The following is a 16,637-nucleotide window of genomic DNA, read 5'->3' as shown; positions in this document are numbered from 1 at the left end:
GGCCTTGCTAAAGTCCATGTAGACAACGTCCATCGCCCTGCCCTTGTCAATCCTCTTGGTCACCTCCTCGAAAAACTCAATCAAATTCGTGAGACATGATTTCCCACGCACAAAGCCATGCTGACTATCCCTAATTAGACCTTGCTTTTCCTATTGCATATAAATCCTGTCTCTCAGAATCTCTTCCAATAACTTTCCCACCACTGATGTAAGGCTCACCGGCCTGTGGTTCCCTGGCTTATCCCTGCTGCCCTTCTTAAATAAAGACACAACATTATCCTCCAGTCTTCCGGTACCTCACCCGTGGCTAACGATGATACAAAAATCTCCTCCCTTGCTTCCCATAGCATCCTAGGATACACCTGGTCAGGCCCTGGGGATTTATCCACCTTAATGCGCTTCAAAACCTCCAACATCCCCTCCTTTGTTACATTGTTATGCTCCAGGATATCGCGGTTCCCTCCCTTGAACTCACTGGCTTCCATGACCTTCTCCACGGTAAATACAGACGAGAAGTATTCATTTAAGACCTTGCCCATTTCCCGTGGATCCACACATAGATTACCACACTGATCCTTAAGGGGACCTACTCTCTCCCTAGCTACCTTTTACTCGTAATATACTTAGAGAATCTTTTAGGATTCTCCTTTATCTGATCTGCCAGGGAAATTTCATTGCCCCTTTTCGCCCTCCTAATTTCCTTCTTAAGTGTACTCCTACATCCCTTATACTCCTCGAGGGACTCGCTTGATCCCAGCTGCCTGTATCTGACATATGCCTCCTTCTTTGTCCTGACCAGACCCTCAATATTCCTTGTCAACCAAGGTTCCCTAAACTTGCTAGCCTTGCCCTTCAATCTAACAGGAACATGCTGGTCCTGAACTCTTCCTATCTCACGTTTAAAAGCCTCCCGCTTGCCAGACGTCCCTTTACCTGTAAACAGCCTCTCCCAATCAACTTTGAGAGTTCCTGTCTGATGCCATCGAAATTAGCCTTCACCCAATTTAGGACTTCAACTTGAGGACCAGTCCTATCCTTTTCCATAACTATCTTAAAGCTAGTAGAGTTATGGTCACTGGTCCCAAAGTGCTCCCCACACTGACACAACCACCTGCACATCCTCATTTCCTAAGAGGAGATCGAGTGTAGCCCCTTCTCTAGTAGGGCCATCCACATACTGTTTCAGAAAACTATCCTGGACACACTTAACAAATTCTTCCCCATCTGATCCCTTAGCACTAAGGCAGTCCCAGTCAATATTAGGGAAGTTAAAATCACCTACTATTACAACCCTATAATTCCTACACCTATCTGCGATTTCCCTACATATATGCTCCTCCAATTACCTCTGACTATTGGGGGGCCTATAGTTTAATCCCATCAAAGTGATCACCCCTTTCTTATTTCTAAGTTCTACCCATATGGCCTCGCTGGACGTTCCCCCTGGGATATCCTCTCTAAGTTCTGCCGTGATGTCCTCCCTAATCATTAGTGCAACTCCCCCTCCTCTCTTACCTCCACCTCTGTCATGCCGGAAGCATCAGTACCCCGGAACATTGAGCTGTCAGTCCTGCCCATCCCTCAACCACGTTTCCATAATAGCTATATCATAATCCCATGTACCGATCCATGCTCTGAGTTCATCTGCCTTACCTGTAAGGCTTCTTGCATTAAAGTAAGTGCAGTTTAGCCTACCAGACCTTCCACGCTCCCTGTCCTGCCCCTGCCCGGCCTGCCTACTGGACTTGCTTGCTTTAACATCTACATTTGCCTCAACTATCTCATCAGAGAGACTACTACTTTGGGTCCCACCCCCCTGCCAGACTAGTTTAAACCCTCCCAAGTAGTGCTAGCAAACCTCCCAGCAAGGATATTGGTCCTCTTCCAGTTCAGATGCAACCCGTCCCTCTTGTACAGGTCACCTCTGCACCAGAAGAGATCCCAATGGTCCAAGTAGCTGAAGCCCTCCCGCCTACACCAGCTCTTCAGCCAGGCATTCATTTGCCTTATCCTCCCATTCCTACCCTCACTAGCACGTAGCACAGGGAGTAATCCTGAGATTACAACACTAGAGGTCCTGCTTTTTAACCTTCTGCCTAACTTCCTATATTCACTTTGCAGGACCTCATCTCTCTTCCTGCCTATGTCGTTAGTAGCAATATGGACCACAATCTCTGGCTGCTCACCCTCCCCTTTCAGAATGCTCTGTGCCCGTTCAGAGACATCCTTGACCCTGGCACCAGTCAGTCAACACACCATCCTGGATTCTCGCTCGCGGCCACAGAAACGCCTGTCTGTGCCCCTGACTATAAAGTCCCCTATCACTACTGCTCGCCTACACTTTGACCTTCCCTGCTGTACAACAGAGCTAGTCGTGGTGCCTTTGACTTGGCTGCTGCTGCTCTCCCCTGAGAGGCCATCCCCCCCCAACAGTATCCAAAACAGCATACTTGTTATTGAGGGGAATAGCCACAGGGGACTCCTGCACTACCTGCCTGTCACCCATCTATCTGGCTGAACCTCCGGCGTGACCACCTCCCTGAAACTCCTATCTATGATACTTTCTGACTCCTGTATGCTCCTCAGTGAGTCCAACTGCTGCTCCAACCAATCCATGTGATCTGAAATGAGCTGCAGCTGGACACACTTCCTGCAAACGTAGTCGTCAGGGACATTTGTCTTTTACCTGATCTCCCACATTTCACAGGAGGAACATACTACCCCACTGACTGCCATTTCCACCCCTCGCGTTACTTCTGGCTTAAAAGAAAGAAAGAAAGACAGAAATTGGAAATTAAAAAAAACTAAATCTTACCTGGTCAATACTCACCCTCCTCACCGAAGCCCGACATACACCAAAGCCCGAACTTTGACCTTACCAGCAGCACTGCAACCTCGCAGCCCCTCCCAAAGATGGCCGCTCTCGGATTTTACCTCAGGGAAGAAGCCACTGTCGATGCGAGTTACTGACTCCGGGAATCTCCAACTCAGGGCTCCGCCGATCCCAGGCCTTTAACCAGTCCTAAGGCCCACACACCCGCCCCACGCCTCTGCGATGTCCCCGGGTGTGCACCACTGGGCTAATCTCCGACTGCAGCCCCAAACTGTGTCCCGGCTGGGGCGGGTAGGCCTCTGCGCGGGCCCCGGCAACTGCTACTGTTGGTGTAGCCCGACTACAGGCTATCTGCAGGTAGTCCGGTGCCGGCTCCCCGGTGCTGATGGTAGAGTCAATGCAGGAAGTCTCTCCGCTATGCCAGGGACCACAGCCTGGAGATGGCACCAGGGCTGCTCCGAGCGGTGGACAATCCCAAACTTCCGGTGACAGGAAGTGACATTAAGTCCCACACCAATTCCCTGTGTAGCTGAAGCATAACCTCCCTACTTTTATATTCAATTCCCCTCACGATAAATGATAACATTCTATTAGCTTTCCTAATTATGTGCTGTACCTGCATACTAACCTTTTGCTATTCATGCACTAGGACACTCTGATCCCTTTGCATTTCAGAGCTCTGCAATCTCTCACCATTTAGATTTTTTAAAATTCTTCTTGCCAAAGTGGACAATTTCCCACTTTCCCACATTCCACTCCATTTGCCAGGTCTTTGCCCACTCACTTAACCTATCTATATCCCTTTGTAGCCCCCTTATGTCCTCTTCACAAGTTACTTTCCTACCTATCTTTGTGTCATCAGCAAATTTAGCAACCATATCTTCAGTCTCTTCATCTAAGTCATTCATATAAATTGTAAAAGGTTGAAGCCCCAGCACAGATCCCTGTGGCACACCACTCGTTACATCTTGCCAACCAGAAAATGACCCATTTATGCGTACTCTCTGTTTCCTGTTAGCTAACCAATCTTCTAACCATGCCAATATGTTACCCCCTACACCATGAGCTTTTATTTTCTGCAATAACCTTTGAAGTGGCACCTTATCAAATGCCTTCTGGAAATCTAAGTACAATACATCCACCGGTTCCCCTTTATCCACGGCACATGTAACTCCCTCAAAGAACTCCAATTAATTGGTTAAACATGATTTCCCTTTCACAAAACCATGTTGACTCTGCCTGATTACCTTGAACTTTTCTAAATTTTTCTAAATGCCCTGCTATAACGTCTTTAATAACAGCTTCTAATGTTTTCTCTATGACAGACGAAATGCTATATAAATACAAGCTGTTGTTGTTAAGATTTCTATGATTCAATCATTATACCAGGTTGACTTATCAGTCTGAGGTTGCTTCGCTCCTGTTTCATCTTCACCAAGTTTCAAGTGCCGAGGCTTCTGAAGTAGTCATCCAGAGCATCAGACTGGATTACGTGCCGACGTCTTATGACTGAGAGGCGAGTGCTACCCACAGAGCCACAGCTGACACCTAAAGAATTCTGCACACCCCAAAGAGCACAAACGGGAACCAGAATCACAGAGCCTGTGGTCACTCGTCAACTACCCACTCACTTAGTGCTTTCTACATCACCAATATTGTTAACTATCTCATTCTTAGTGACAAACACAACGGAAGTACATTCAGCATTTGAAAAGACAAAAGATAGGTTAACACCTCAGGTGTAGAACTGCTGTGTATCACTGGAAAATTACAGAGGACAGAAACAACTTTTGCAGCACTGAGAGTGACTAATTTTTTTTGTACAAAACATCAAAACAAGATAAAATATGACAGTCCTGTAGTAATTTAATGACACCGCCAGAATTGAAAGGATGATGCCAAATTTGAGAGGGTGCAACTATAGCTGGCTGGAGCTATTTCCTCTGGATAGATGAAGACTATGCGGAGACCTGATACGGGTCTTTAAAATTATGATGGCATGGATGTGGAGAAACAAGGAGGCATAAATATAATATAGTCATGAACAGACCAAATAATGAGTTTAGGAGAAATTTCTCTATACAGACTGAGAATGTGGGACGCGCTGGCACATGGAGTGGTTGAAGCAGATAGCACTGACAAATCTGAAATCAAAATAGAAAATGCTGGAAATACTCAGCAGGTCTGGCAGCATCTGAGAAGAGAGAGAAACAGAACGGCATCTGTAGTATTTTGCTTTTGCATTACTGACAAACTTAAGATAGGTTGCTGTATACATGGGGGAGAAAGAATTAGTTTGGTTTGGGGGCAGAAGGGAAGAGGTAAGAGGGAGGAGGTTCGTGCAGAGTGTAGACTAGTTGGGTCGAATGGCCTGTTTCTGTATTGCAGATTTTGTGCAATTCTATATAACTTTCCTGAAACAATTGTGGGTTTAAAATAGGGTTGCCAACTCTTGTTGGATGTATTCCTGGAGATTTGATCACATGATATTTGACCACCAAAAATAGAGATGGTGGTGGCAGACGGTCCCATAATACCACACAATGCTGAAACCGCTCTATTATGTGATTGGCCGTGCATGCACAGCCAGACTCCTGGCTGCCTGTGGTGACAGCTGCACTGAGTATGGGTGTGTACTCTAATTGGAAGGAAGTGACTAGTGGTATCCCACAAGGATCTGTGCTGGAGCCTCAAGTATTCACTATATTTATTAATGACTTTAATAATACAGAGCCATATATCCAAGTTTGCCATTTACACAAAGATTGGTGGCATAGTACATAGTGTACACGGGAGCATAAAAGTACAAAGAAACATTGATAGATTAAGTGAGTGGACTAAACTATGGCAGATGAATTCTAGCGCAGTTAAGTCTGAGGTCACCCATTTTGGACTAAAAAAGTATAGATCTGAGCATTACTGAAATGGTGAAAAGCTAGGAACAGTGGAGGTCCAAAGAGATTTAGGGGTCCACATAGACAAATCACAAATGTAGTGGCCACATAAAAAAAAAATCAATAAGGTTAATGGAATGTTAGCCTTTATATCTAGAAGGCTGGAATATGATGGGGAGGAAGTTTTGCTACAACTATACAAAACCCTGATCAGATCCACTTGGAGTACTGTGCACAATACTGGGCACCATACCTTCGAAAGGATAAGTTGGCCTTGGAAAGAGTGCAGCACAGATTAACCAATGTACCATTGTTTAAAAAGGATGCAAGGGATAGGCCAAATAATTATAGGCCTGTCAGTCTGACCTCAGTGGTGGGTAAATTGTTAGAATCAATTCTGAGGGACAGGATTAACTGCCACTTAGAAAGGCACGGATTAATCAAGGATAGTCAGCATGGATTTGTTAAGGGAAGGTCATGTCTTACTAACTTAATTGAGTTTTTTGAGGAAGTAACAAGAGGGATTGATGTGGGTAGTGCAGTGGATGTGGTCGACATGGACTTTAGTAAGGCATTTGTCAAGGTCCCACATGGCAGACTGGTCAGTAAAATGAAAGCCCATGGGATAGAGGGCAACATGGCAGGTTGGATCAGGGACAGGAAACAAAGGGTAGTAGTTGACGGATATTTTTGTGAATGGAAAGCTGTTTCCAATGGCATTCCACAGGGCTCAGTGTTGGGTTCCTTGCTGATTGTGGTATATATTAATGATTTGGACTTAAAATGTGGAAGGCATGATTGGGAAATTTGCTGATGACACAAAAATTGGTCATGTAGTTGATAGTGAAGAGGGTAGCTGTAGACTCCAGAATGATATCAATGGTTTGGTTGAGTGGGCAGAAAAGTGGCAAATGGAATTCAATCCAGATAAGTGTGAGGTAATGTAACTGGGGAGGGCAAATAAAGCGACGGAATACACAATAAACGGAAGGATACTGAGAGGGGAAGAAGAAGTGAGAGACCTTAGAGTGTATGTCCACAGGTTCCTGAAGGTGGCAGACAGGTAGATAGAGTGGTGAAGAAGGCATATGGAATGCTTGCCTTTATTGGCTGAGGTATAGAATTCAAATAAAAGTAAAATACTGCAGATGCTGGAAATCAGAAAGAAAAACAAGAAATGCTGGAAATACTCAGCAGGTCTGGCAGCATCTGTGGAGAGAGAAGCAGAGTTAACGTTTCGGGTCAGTGACCCTTCTTCGGGTTCTGAAGGGTCACTGACCCGAAACGTTAACTCTGCTTCTCTCTCCACAGATGCTGCCAGACCTGCTGAGTATTTCCAGCATTTCTTGTTTTTATTTTAGTATAGAATTCAAAAGCAGGGATGTAATGCTGGAACTGTAAAAAACGCTGGTTAGGCCACAGTTGGAGTATTGCATACAGTTCTGGTCACCACATTACAGAAAGCACTAATTGCTCTGGAGAGAGTACAGAGGAGATTTATAAGAATGCTGCCAGGGCTTGAAAGTTGCAGTTATGAAGAAAGATGGCATAGGCTGGGGTTGTTTTCCTTGGAACAGAGGAGGCTGAGGGGTGACTTAATTGAGGTGTACAAAATTATGAGGGGTCTAAATAGAGTAGACAGGAAGGACCTGTTTCCCCTAGCTGAGAGGTCAATTACCAGGAGGCACAGATTTAAGATGATTGGTAGAAGGATTAGAGGGGACATGAGGAAAAACATTTTCACCCAGAGGGTGGTGGGTGTCTGGAATTCACTGCCAGGAATGGTTGTGGAGGCAGAAACCCTCAATTCTTTTAAAAGGTACCTGGACATGCACCTGAAGTGTTGCAAGCTTCAAGGCTATGGACCAGGTGCTGGAAGGTGGAATTAGATTGGGCGGCTAGTTTCTATTTTTTTTTCTTCTTGACCAGCACAGACTCGACAGGCTGAATGGCCTCCTTCTGTGCCGTATTTTTCTATGGTTCTAACCAGAATGTTAACAGGGCTCCAAGGGTTAAATGATGAGGATAGATTACATAAACTAAGCTTGCATTCCTTGGAGCATGGAAGGTTAAGGGGTGATTTGATTGAGGATTTTAGGACTTTGAAAGGAAGAATTGATAGTGTGGATAGAAACTTTTTCCGCTGCTGGCAGTGTCTAGGACAGGAGGACATAACCTCAGTGTGAGAGCCCAGACATTCAGGAGAGAAGTTAGGAAACACTTCTACACACAAAGGGTGTTAGAAATGTGGAACTCTCTCCCACACAAAGCAGTAGATGCTAGCGCAATTAATAATTTTAAATCTGGGATCCATAGATTTTCGCTAGTCGATGTTATTAAAGGATATGGAGGCAAGGCAGGTGGGTGGAGTAAGGATACAGATTAGTCATGATCTTACTGAATGTTGGAACAGGCATTAGGAGCTGAATAGCCTCATGTTGTTCCTCTGTTCCTTCAAGCTGGGGAAAAAAACCATTCCAGATAAGGCAGCAGCAGCCACCAAGTGAGTTTTCATTTTTGTAATCTGCATTGTTTATGCATCAATCCAGGTGCGTTGGCAACCCTAGTTACAAAGAACTTTTAGATCATGTTTTACATACAGAACAATAATTATATTATTCCTACCCTTCTCTAACTGCTATTTTTTCTCTTCCATTCCTTCCCATGATTTAGAGGTCTATAATACCTGCTAATGTAACAAGACCTTTTAAAAAAAAATCTTTGAAGTTCAATCATTGATTGTCTGGACCCCTTCTCTATATAAACCCTCTCTACAGCTTGTGTTTCCTCATTTACTATTACTGCCATTCTGCCTCCTTTCCGATCTTTTCTGAATATATTATATTTGCAATATCTTTATTTTCCATTCTCATAAAGTTTGAAGCCTAAATTCTGTTCATGTTAGCAAGACCAGATCATCTTGTGAATTAGTTGCTTTCAGTTCCACACACTTATTTGTCTTCTATGACTGGTGGGCACCACAATATTAAATACTGTAAGGATTTTGTTGCGCAAGATTCATTTTTGTTGAAATGGGATTTTGTTATTTTACTTTAAGCATCTTGCAGTTCAATTGGGCTGCATGTTACATCCTTGTAGAAGTGAAGCCCTTCAAAAGGGTTAAGGAGAGAAGTGTTCAAAATTATGAGGGATTTTGAGAGTAGATAGAAAGAAACTGCAATCATTCTCATGAATCTTCTCTGCATCCTCTCTAAATCCTTTGCATCCTTCCTAAAGGGTGGTGCCAGAACTGGACACAATACCCCAGTTGAGGCCAAACCAGTGTTTTATAACTTCCTTGCTTTCGTACTCTATGCCCCTATTCATATAGACCAGGATCCTATACAATTTATTAACTGCTTTTTCAACCTGTTCTGCCACCTCCAATAGCTCCCTGTGCTCCTGCACCCCCTTTAGAATTGTTTCCTTTATTTTACATTGCCTCTCCTCATTTGTGCTTCCAAAATGTATCACACCACACATCTCTGCATTAAACTTCATCTGCCACGTGTTGCCCACCAGCCTCTTGAAATTTATCACTATCCCCCCCTCACAGTTCACATTACTTTAAGTTTTGTATCATCAACACATCCTTCTGCACTCTAACCACTCTCTGATTCTAAGACTCTCGATGGAAAAGTTCACCACTGTACAACCTGGCTCGAATTTTCGCCTTAAATCACCTCCTGCTGATCAGCCACATGAACAAGGTGACCGTTAGTCTGAAGCAGCAACAAGGACTATCAATAAAGTTGATTTTATTCAAAATAGCGTCAAGCGAGCCCTTGGAAACTGTCGTGAAGCAGCGACCGGTTGTCATTAGCAACGGGCAAGATGGCGGCGGTGACGGAGGAGGCCGAGGCTGAGCAGGCGGTTGCCGTGTGCCAGGCGCTCAGCCGCCACATCAACTGCCTAGGCAACGAGAGCAAGAGCTCCCGGCGCCGGGCCCTCGAGTATATCCGCGCCGGGACGGTGGAGCAGCAGCTGCCGAGCGGCGTCCAGCAGCAGCTGTTGGCCTCCCTCTTGCGGCCTCTGCTCCGCTGCCTGTCCGACCCGGCCGAGCATTGCCGGGAGCTGGCCGCACAGACCCTGGCCGACTTCATGCGGGCCGTGCCCCAGCCTCACCAGTCCCTGCCTCACCTGATCCCTGCCGTGGTGCAGCGCTTGGGCCAGCAGGAGTTGGTGGAGCCGGCCGAGGAGCAGCGCCTGGCCTTGCTCCAGCTGCTGGTGCTGACGGTCGAGGTGTGCGGCAGGAAGCTGGCCTCCTACCTGGAGGACATGGTCACGATACTGCAGAAAACCATCGTGGACCCGTTCCCAGAGGTCAAGAAGAAGAGCTGTGAGTGTGCGGCCAAGTATGCGAAATTCACACCCGGTAAGTGCAGAGTTTGGGCAAACTTGGGGGCAAAACAGGGCTGTTCTCTGCTTTGCTGCTGAAAATTCACATCATTAAAAGCCTCCATATCACAAATCACAGAACATAATTGAGATATGGGCAATGCTCTGATATATTCCCTTATTACACCTACAACAACTTGTATTTATATAGTGCCTTTAATATAATCAAACGTCCCAAGGTACTTCACAGGAGTGTTATCAAACAAAATTTGACACTGAGCCACGTGAGATACTAGGGCAGATGGCCAAAATCTTGGTCAAAGAGATAAGTTTTAAGGAGTGCCTTAAAGGAGGAAAGAGAGGTGGAGAGATTTAGGGAGAGAATTCCAGAGTTTAAGGCCTCGGTGACAGGAGGCATGGCTGCCAATGGTGGAATAATTAATCTGTCACAATTGTATGGGGGAGAAAAACACTCCTTTAAAAATTAGGTCTCAAATTAGGTTCCCTTTGTCATCCACCAGAACATGGGAAGACGGTGGGATCGTGGTAATGTCACTGGACTAGTAATTGAGGCCCTTGCTAATGCCCTGGGGAAATGGGCTCAAATCCCACCATGGTAACTGGTGGCATTTAAATTCGATTAATAAAAATCTGGAATTGAGATCTGGAGTCTGTTTCATGACACCATTACTATCGTCGATTGTTGTAAAAACCCATCTGGTTGACTAATGAGGAACTCTACTGTCCGTACCTGGTCTGGACTACCTATGACTCCAAACCCACAGTAATGTGGTTGACTCTTAACTGCTCTCTGAAATGGCCTGACAAGCCACTCAGTTGTCTAGGGCACTTAGGGATGGGCAACAAATGCTGGTCTTGCTACTGACCCCCCGCCCCCCCGCCCCCCCGCATCCCATGAAAGAATAAAAAAAATTGCTGATTTCTTCCCTTCCTCTGCCATTCATGCCCATCTTTTTCCTTGTGTATGTCTGGTTTGGTCATCCATTGCTAGCATTTGACACTTCTACAAGTGTTACCACGTTTCTCTAAAACTACTCCAGGATCACCCTGGAGGCCACGACAACCCAATGTTCCTCTTCTTTTTTGAACCTTAGGATTACCCTCGTCTGATTACATTCCAGTTCATCCAGTCATAGCCAGAGAATCTTCTGCAGAGACTTTTTTTCTTGCTCCCACAGTTTATTCCGGTTGTCCCCAATGATCTATCCTTTGCCCTTCATCTTTCTCATCTACTTGCTGCCCCTTGACCATCTGAAAACCACAACGTCATATTCCACATGCATGCTGACAACGCTCAGCTCGAGGTCACCTCTACAATTTCCCCCAGTTAAATATTGGGAAGACTAGAGTCATTATTTTCATTGCCTGTCACAAACTTTGTTCCCTACTCACTGACTCCAGCTCCCCCCACCCCCTGTCACTGACCACTGTCTGAGACTGAACCAGACTGTTTGCAATCCTATTTAACTTTAAGCTGAACTTTTGACCCCCATGCCTTCACTATCACTAAGACTGTCTACTTCCACCTCTGTAATCGAGCCTCTTTCTGTTCCTGCATCAGCCCATCTGGTGTGGTTGCCATCTTTGTTTCCTGAAATCAGAGTGCTAGAAACTGTATACCTGCTGAATTTTGATCTGGTCATCCATTGCCAGTTCTGGCACGACTGCATTAAGTATTACCATATATATCTCTCTTTCATCAAAACTGCCTACTACTCTAGGATCATCCTGGAGTGCAAGGACAACCCAAAGTTCCTTTTCTTTGCAGCTAATTGCAAAGTGCCATTCCTCCAATTCCTGCACCCTCATCTTCAATATCAGATGCGAGGACTTATGAATTTCTTCATCTTAAAGGTTGAGACCATCTGCACAGCTTGTTCCTAACATCCTACAAAGCCCACCACCCACTCTAACCCTGGTTTTCCCATCACTCTGCAAATTTTCCTCCATCTCCCCAAGCCCCCTCACTGTTTATCTCCTCCATGTGAGAAACCTTTTGCTCCATCTCCACTGATTGTCTTACCACTCAGCTTCCTTTCCTACCTCCCAGTTAGCTAACATCATTAATAGTTCCCATTCCTCAGGAACTTTCATAACCTCCTTCCAGTAAAACTGTCAACTATTTGTCCAACAACTGATACATCTCTAACCTCACCGTTCAAAATTCTCAGCCTTTCAGCTGACCCCATCTCTCAAAACTTCCTGTTTGAATTCCTCCACTGTGACTTCTGCCCTGCTTACAGCATTGAAATGGTTCTGGCTAATCACAAATCTTGTTCCCTGTCTAATGTTTGACACAGTGGACATCGTCCTCTTCCACTACTTTTTCATTGACCAGTTCTAAAGAGACAGTCTTTGTGTTGTTCCACGCCTGCCTGTCTGAATGCAGCCAATGTATCTCTAGCAATGATTTATCTTCCTGCATCTCACTGTCGCCTCTGGAATCTCCCAAGGTTCCTTTCTTGATGCTGCTTCTTGGCGATGTCATCTGCAGACATGGATCCACCTTCCACATGTGTATATGAAGACACCCGGCTCTGACACACATAGAACATTTTCTGACTGTGATGCATTATCCCTCCTCATTCTCTCTACAGTCTTTGATGCAGTCAACTGCGACATCCTCCTCTCCTCCATGATGTCTGCTCCATTGTTGAGCTTGATGGGTTTGCTGGTGCTAAGTTCCACCTGAACCAGAACGGGACCAGCATCCTTGCTGGGAGATTTGCTAGTGCTGTTGGGGCGGGTGTGGTTTAACCTAATTTGGCAGGGGGATGGGATACAGAGTGGAAGCACAGTAGGGGGTGATGTACAATCAAATATAAATGTGAAGCTAAGTCAGTCCAGAGGACAGAGTAAATGTAGACCTGTTAAGGCTCAGGCAAATAATGCAAGGCTGGATTGTATCAATTTTAATGCAAGGAGTCATACTAGTGAGGCAGATGAATTGAGGGCGTTGATTAACACATGGGAATATGATATTATTGCTATCACTGAGACCTGGTTGAGGGAAGGGCAGGACTGGCAGCTTAATATCCCAGGATATAGAATCTTCAGATGTGCTGGGTGGGGGGTGGGGGTAAAAGAGGAGGTGGCATTGCACTGTTGATTAAAGAGTCAATTACTGCAGTAAGGAGGGATGATATCTTATAAGGTTTCTGTAATGAGGCCAAATGGGTAGAACTTAAAAACAAAAAGGGGGCAATCATTTGGCTGGAAGTGTACTACAGGCCTCCAAACAGTCAGGCAGTATTAGAGGAGCAGATATGTAGGCAAATCTCAGAGAGGTGCAAAAATATTAGGGTAATAATAGTAGGGGGGGATTTCAACTTCCCCTATATTGGAGGGGATAGTATTAGTGCAAAAAGCTTAAAGGGGGCGGAATTCGTCAATGCATTCAGGAGTGCTTTTTGAGCCAGCACATAGAGAGTCCTACAAGAGGAGGGGCAGTACCGGACTTAATCCAAGGGAATGAAGCTGGACAAGTGGTAGAAGTGGCGGTGGGGGAGCATTTCGGGGATAGTGACCATAACTCTGTAAGATTTAAGGTTGTTATGGAAAAGGACATAGAGGGACCGGAAATAAGAGTACTGAATTTGGGGAAGGCAGATTTCAATATGTTAAAACAGGATCTGGCCAAAGTGAACTGGGAGGAGTTTCTTACAAGAAAGTCTACATCAGACCAGTGGGAGTCATTTCGAAGGAAAATTGTGAGGGTTCAGGTGCAGCATGTTCCTGTAAAGGTGAAGAGTAGGATCAACAGGTAAAGGGAACCCTGGATGTCAAGGGATATAGAGGATTGGATAAGGGAAAAAAGGGGGCGTATGGCGGATTCAGAGGGCTGAAAACAGCGGAGGCCCTAGAGGAGTATAAAAAGTGTAGGGGAGTACTTAAAAAAAAAAGTAATTAGGAGAGCGAAGAGGAGGCATGAAAAATCACTGACAGACAAGGTAAAGGAAAATCCCAAGGTGTTTTATAAGTATGTTAGAGGCAAGAGGATAACCGGGGAAAAAGTGGGGCCCATTAGGGATCATAGATGCAATCTGTGTGTGGAGCCGGAGGACATAGGGGAGGTTTTGAACGACTACTTTTCATCTGTGTTCACTATGGAGAGGGATGATGTAGGTGTAGATCAGGGAGGGGGATTGTGATATACTTGATCAAATTAGCATTGTAAAGGAGGAAGTATTGGCTGTATTAGCGGGCTTAAAGGTGGATAAATCCCCAGGCCCAGATGAGATGTATCCCAGGCTGCTATGTGAGGCAAGGGAGGAGATAGCGGGGGCTCTGACACAAATCTTCAAATCCTCTCAGGCCACAGGAGAGGTACCAGAGGATTGGAGGACAGTGAATGTGGTACCATTATTCAAGAAGGGTAGCAGGGATAAACCAGGTAATTACAGGCCGGTGAGTCTAACTTCAGTGGTAGGGAAGTTATTGGAAAAACTTCTGAGAGACAGGATTAATCTCCACTTGGAGAGGCAGGGATTGATCAGGGATAGTCAGCATGGCTTTGTCCAGGGGAGATCGTGTCTTAACAAATTTGATTGAATTTTTCGAGGCGGTAATTAGATGTGTAGATGAGGGTAAAGCAGTTGATGTAGTCTACATGGACTTCAGTAAGGCTTTTGATAAGGTCCTGCGTGGGAGATTGGTCAAGAAAGTAACAGCCCCTGGGATCCAGGGTAATTTGGCAAATTGGATTCAAAATTGTTTTATTGGCAGGAGGCAGAGGGTTGTTTTTGTGAATGGAGGCCTGTGACCAGTGGGGTACCACAGGGATCGGTGCTGGGACCCTTACTATTTGTAGTGTACATTAATGATTTAGACGTGAATATAGGAGCTATGATCAGTAAGTTCACAGATGACACGAAAATTGGTGTCATAAATAGTGAGGAGGAAAGCCTTAGACTACAGGACGATATAGATGGGCGGAGCAGTGGCAAATGGAGTTTAATCCTGAGAAGTGTGAGTTGATGCACTTTGGGAGGTCTAACAAGGCAATGGAATATACATTGGAAGGTAGGACCCTAGGGAGTACAGAGGGTCAGAGGGACCTTGGGGTGCTTGTCCATAGATCACTGAAGACAGCAGCACAGGTAGATAAGGTGCTTAGGAAGGTATACGGGATACTTGCCTTTATTAGCCGAGGCATTGAATATAAGAGTGGGGAGGTTATGATGGAGCTGTATAAAACGCTGGTTAGGCCACAACTGGAGTACTGTGTACAGTTCTGGTCACCACACTATAGGAAGGATGTGATTGCACTGGAGAGGGTGCAGAGGAGATTCACCAGGATGTTGCCTGGGCTGGAGCATTTCAGTTGTGAAGAGAGACTGGATAGTCTGGGGTTGTTTTCCTTGGAGCGGAGAAGGCTGAGGGGGGACCTGATTGAGGTATACAAAATTATGTGGCATTGATAGGATAGATAGGAAGAAACTTTTTCCCTTAACGTGGAGAGGTCAATAACTAGGGGGCATAGATTTAAGTTAAGGGACAGGAGGTTTAGAGCGGAGTTGAGGAGAAATGTTTTCACCCAGAGGGTGGTTGGAATTTGGAACACACTGCCTGGAGAGGTGGTAGAGGCAGGAACACTCTCAATATTCAAGAAGTATTTAGATGAACACTTGAAACGCCATAACATACAAGGCCACGGGCCAAGTGCGGGGAAATGGGATTAGTTAGGACGGGTGCTTGATGGTCGGCGCAGGCGCGTTGGGCCGAAGGGCCTGTTTCTATACTGTAAAACTTTGTGAGTCTATGACCTCCTTTGGCTTGCTGCCTGGTTTATTCTCGTGCCTCTAAGAAGCACCTGTAGAGATGGGCACCTACATTAGAGGTTATAAATCCATGTTATTGTTGTACTCTATAATTCTGTGTGAATGCTGCTCCAGTGCTTCCAGACCAGGCTGAAAGTTTCCTCGAGGTCAGCTCGTTGAGACTTTTAGCATGTAGATGATGTATTGGAGGGGACCAAAGAATGAAACATACTGGAGAAAACTGCGTGAGCAATGGAAGACGAACCTTTCAGGGAGATGTTATGACCAGATTTAGAAAGGTATGTAGAACCTGTAGACATGTAGATGGGCGACCAAAGAGAATCGTATACATTGTTGAAAGTGGCAGAGGAGTAGATGGAGCAGTAAGCCATTGGATGGTAAATCCACAATATGGAGACGTCTCAAATCTTGAATATTTTGCTCCACTGTGGCTGGATGGTGTGGGCTTGATGGGCCTGATTGCCTCCCACCGTTCACTCTTTTCATATACAATGAGTATTCAACTCTTTGGCCACATGGTTTAGCATTCTTTTGGCTTTGTTGCTTGCTCGTCTATAATTTCAGGACATGTTAAGTGCAGAGTATAATGCCCCTAAATTTCTCGCAGTTTCATCCACAACAATTTGTGTTGGATACATTTTATCTCTGTCTTCTGCAGGTTGAATGAAGCAGACAAAATCAGAGCATTGTGTCTACATACATGTTCATCTTTTTTTAAAAGCGTATTCATTTTAAGAAGACTCAATCATGAAGGGAAGGGTGCCCACACAA

The 16,637-nt window shown here is 45.2% G+C and overlaps 2 protein-coding genes across 3 annotated transcripts in view; one reads left to right on the top strand and one right to left on the bottom strand.

Annotated features, from left to right (window-relative positions):
* The window catches only part of prkar1b (protein kinase, cAMP-dependent, regulatory, type I, beta), a 241,132-nt gene extending 231,704 nt beyond the window's left edge, over positions 1-9,428 (bottom strand). For both annotated transcript variants that reach the window (XM_068056885.1, XM_068056884.1), the window contains exon 1: positions 9,411-9,428. The gene's annotated coding sequence lies outside the window, so the exon portion shown is untranslated. The remainder of the gene's footprint in view (positions 1-9,410) is intronic.
* A 115-nt stretch (positions 9,429-9,543) lies between these two features.
* The window catches only part of LOC137383521 (dynein axonemal assembly factor 5-like), a 116,212-nt gene continuing 109,118 nt past the window's right edge, over positions 9,544-16,637 (top strand). Inside the window, exon 1 of the mRNA XM_068056560.1 lies at positions 9,544-10,102. Coding sequence (XP_067912661.1) covers positions 9,562-10,102 — 541 coding nt within the window. The 5' untranslated portion in view covers positions 9,544-9,561. The remainder of the gene's footprint in view (positions 10,103-16,637) is intronic.

The sequence above is a fragment of the Heterodontus francisci genome, chromosome 24 (genome assembly GCF_036365525.1).
Source record: "Heterodontus francisci isolate sHetFra1 chromosome 24, sHetFra1.hap1, whole genome shotgun sequence".
In the NCBI taxonomy this organism is placed as follows: domain Eukaryota; kingdom Metazoa; phylum Chordata; class Chondrichthyes; order Heterodontiformes; family Heterodontidae; genus Heterodontus; species Heterodontus francisci.
This window is presented reverse-complemented; position numbering and strand designations above follow the sequence as displayed.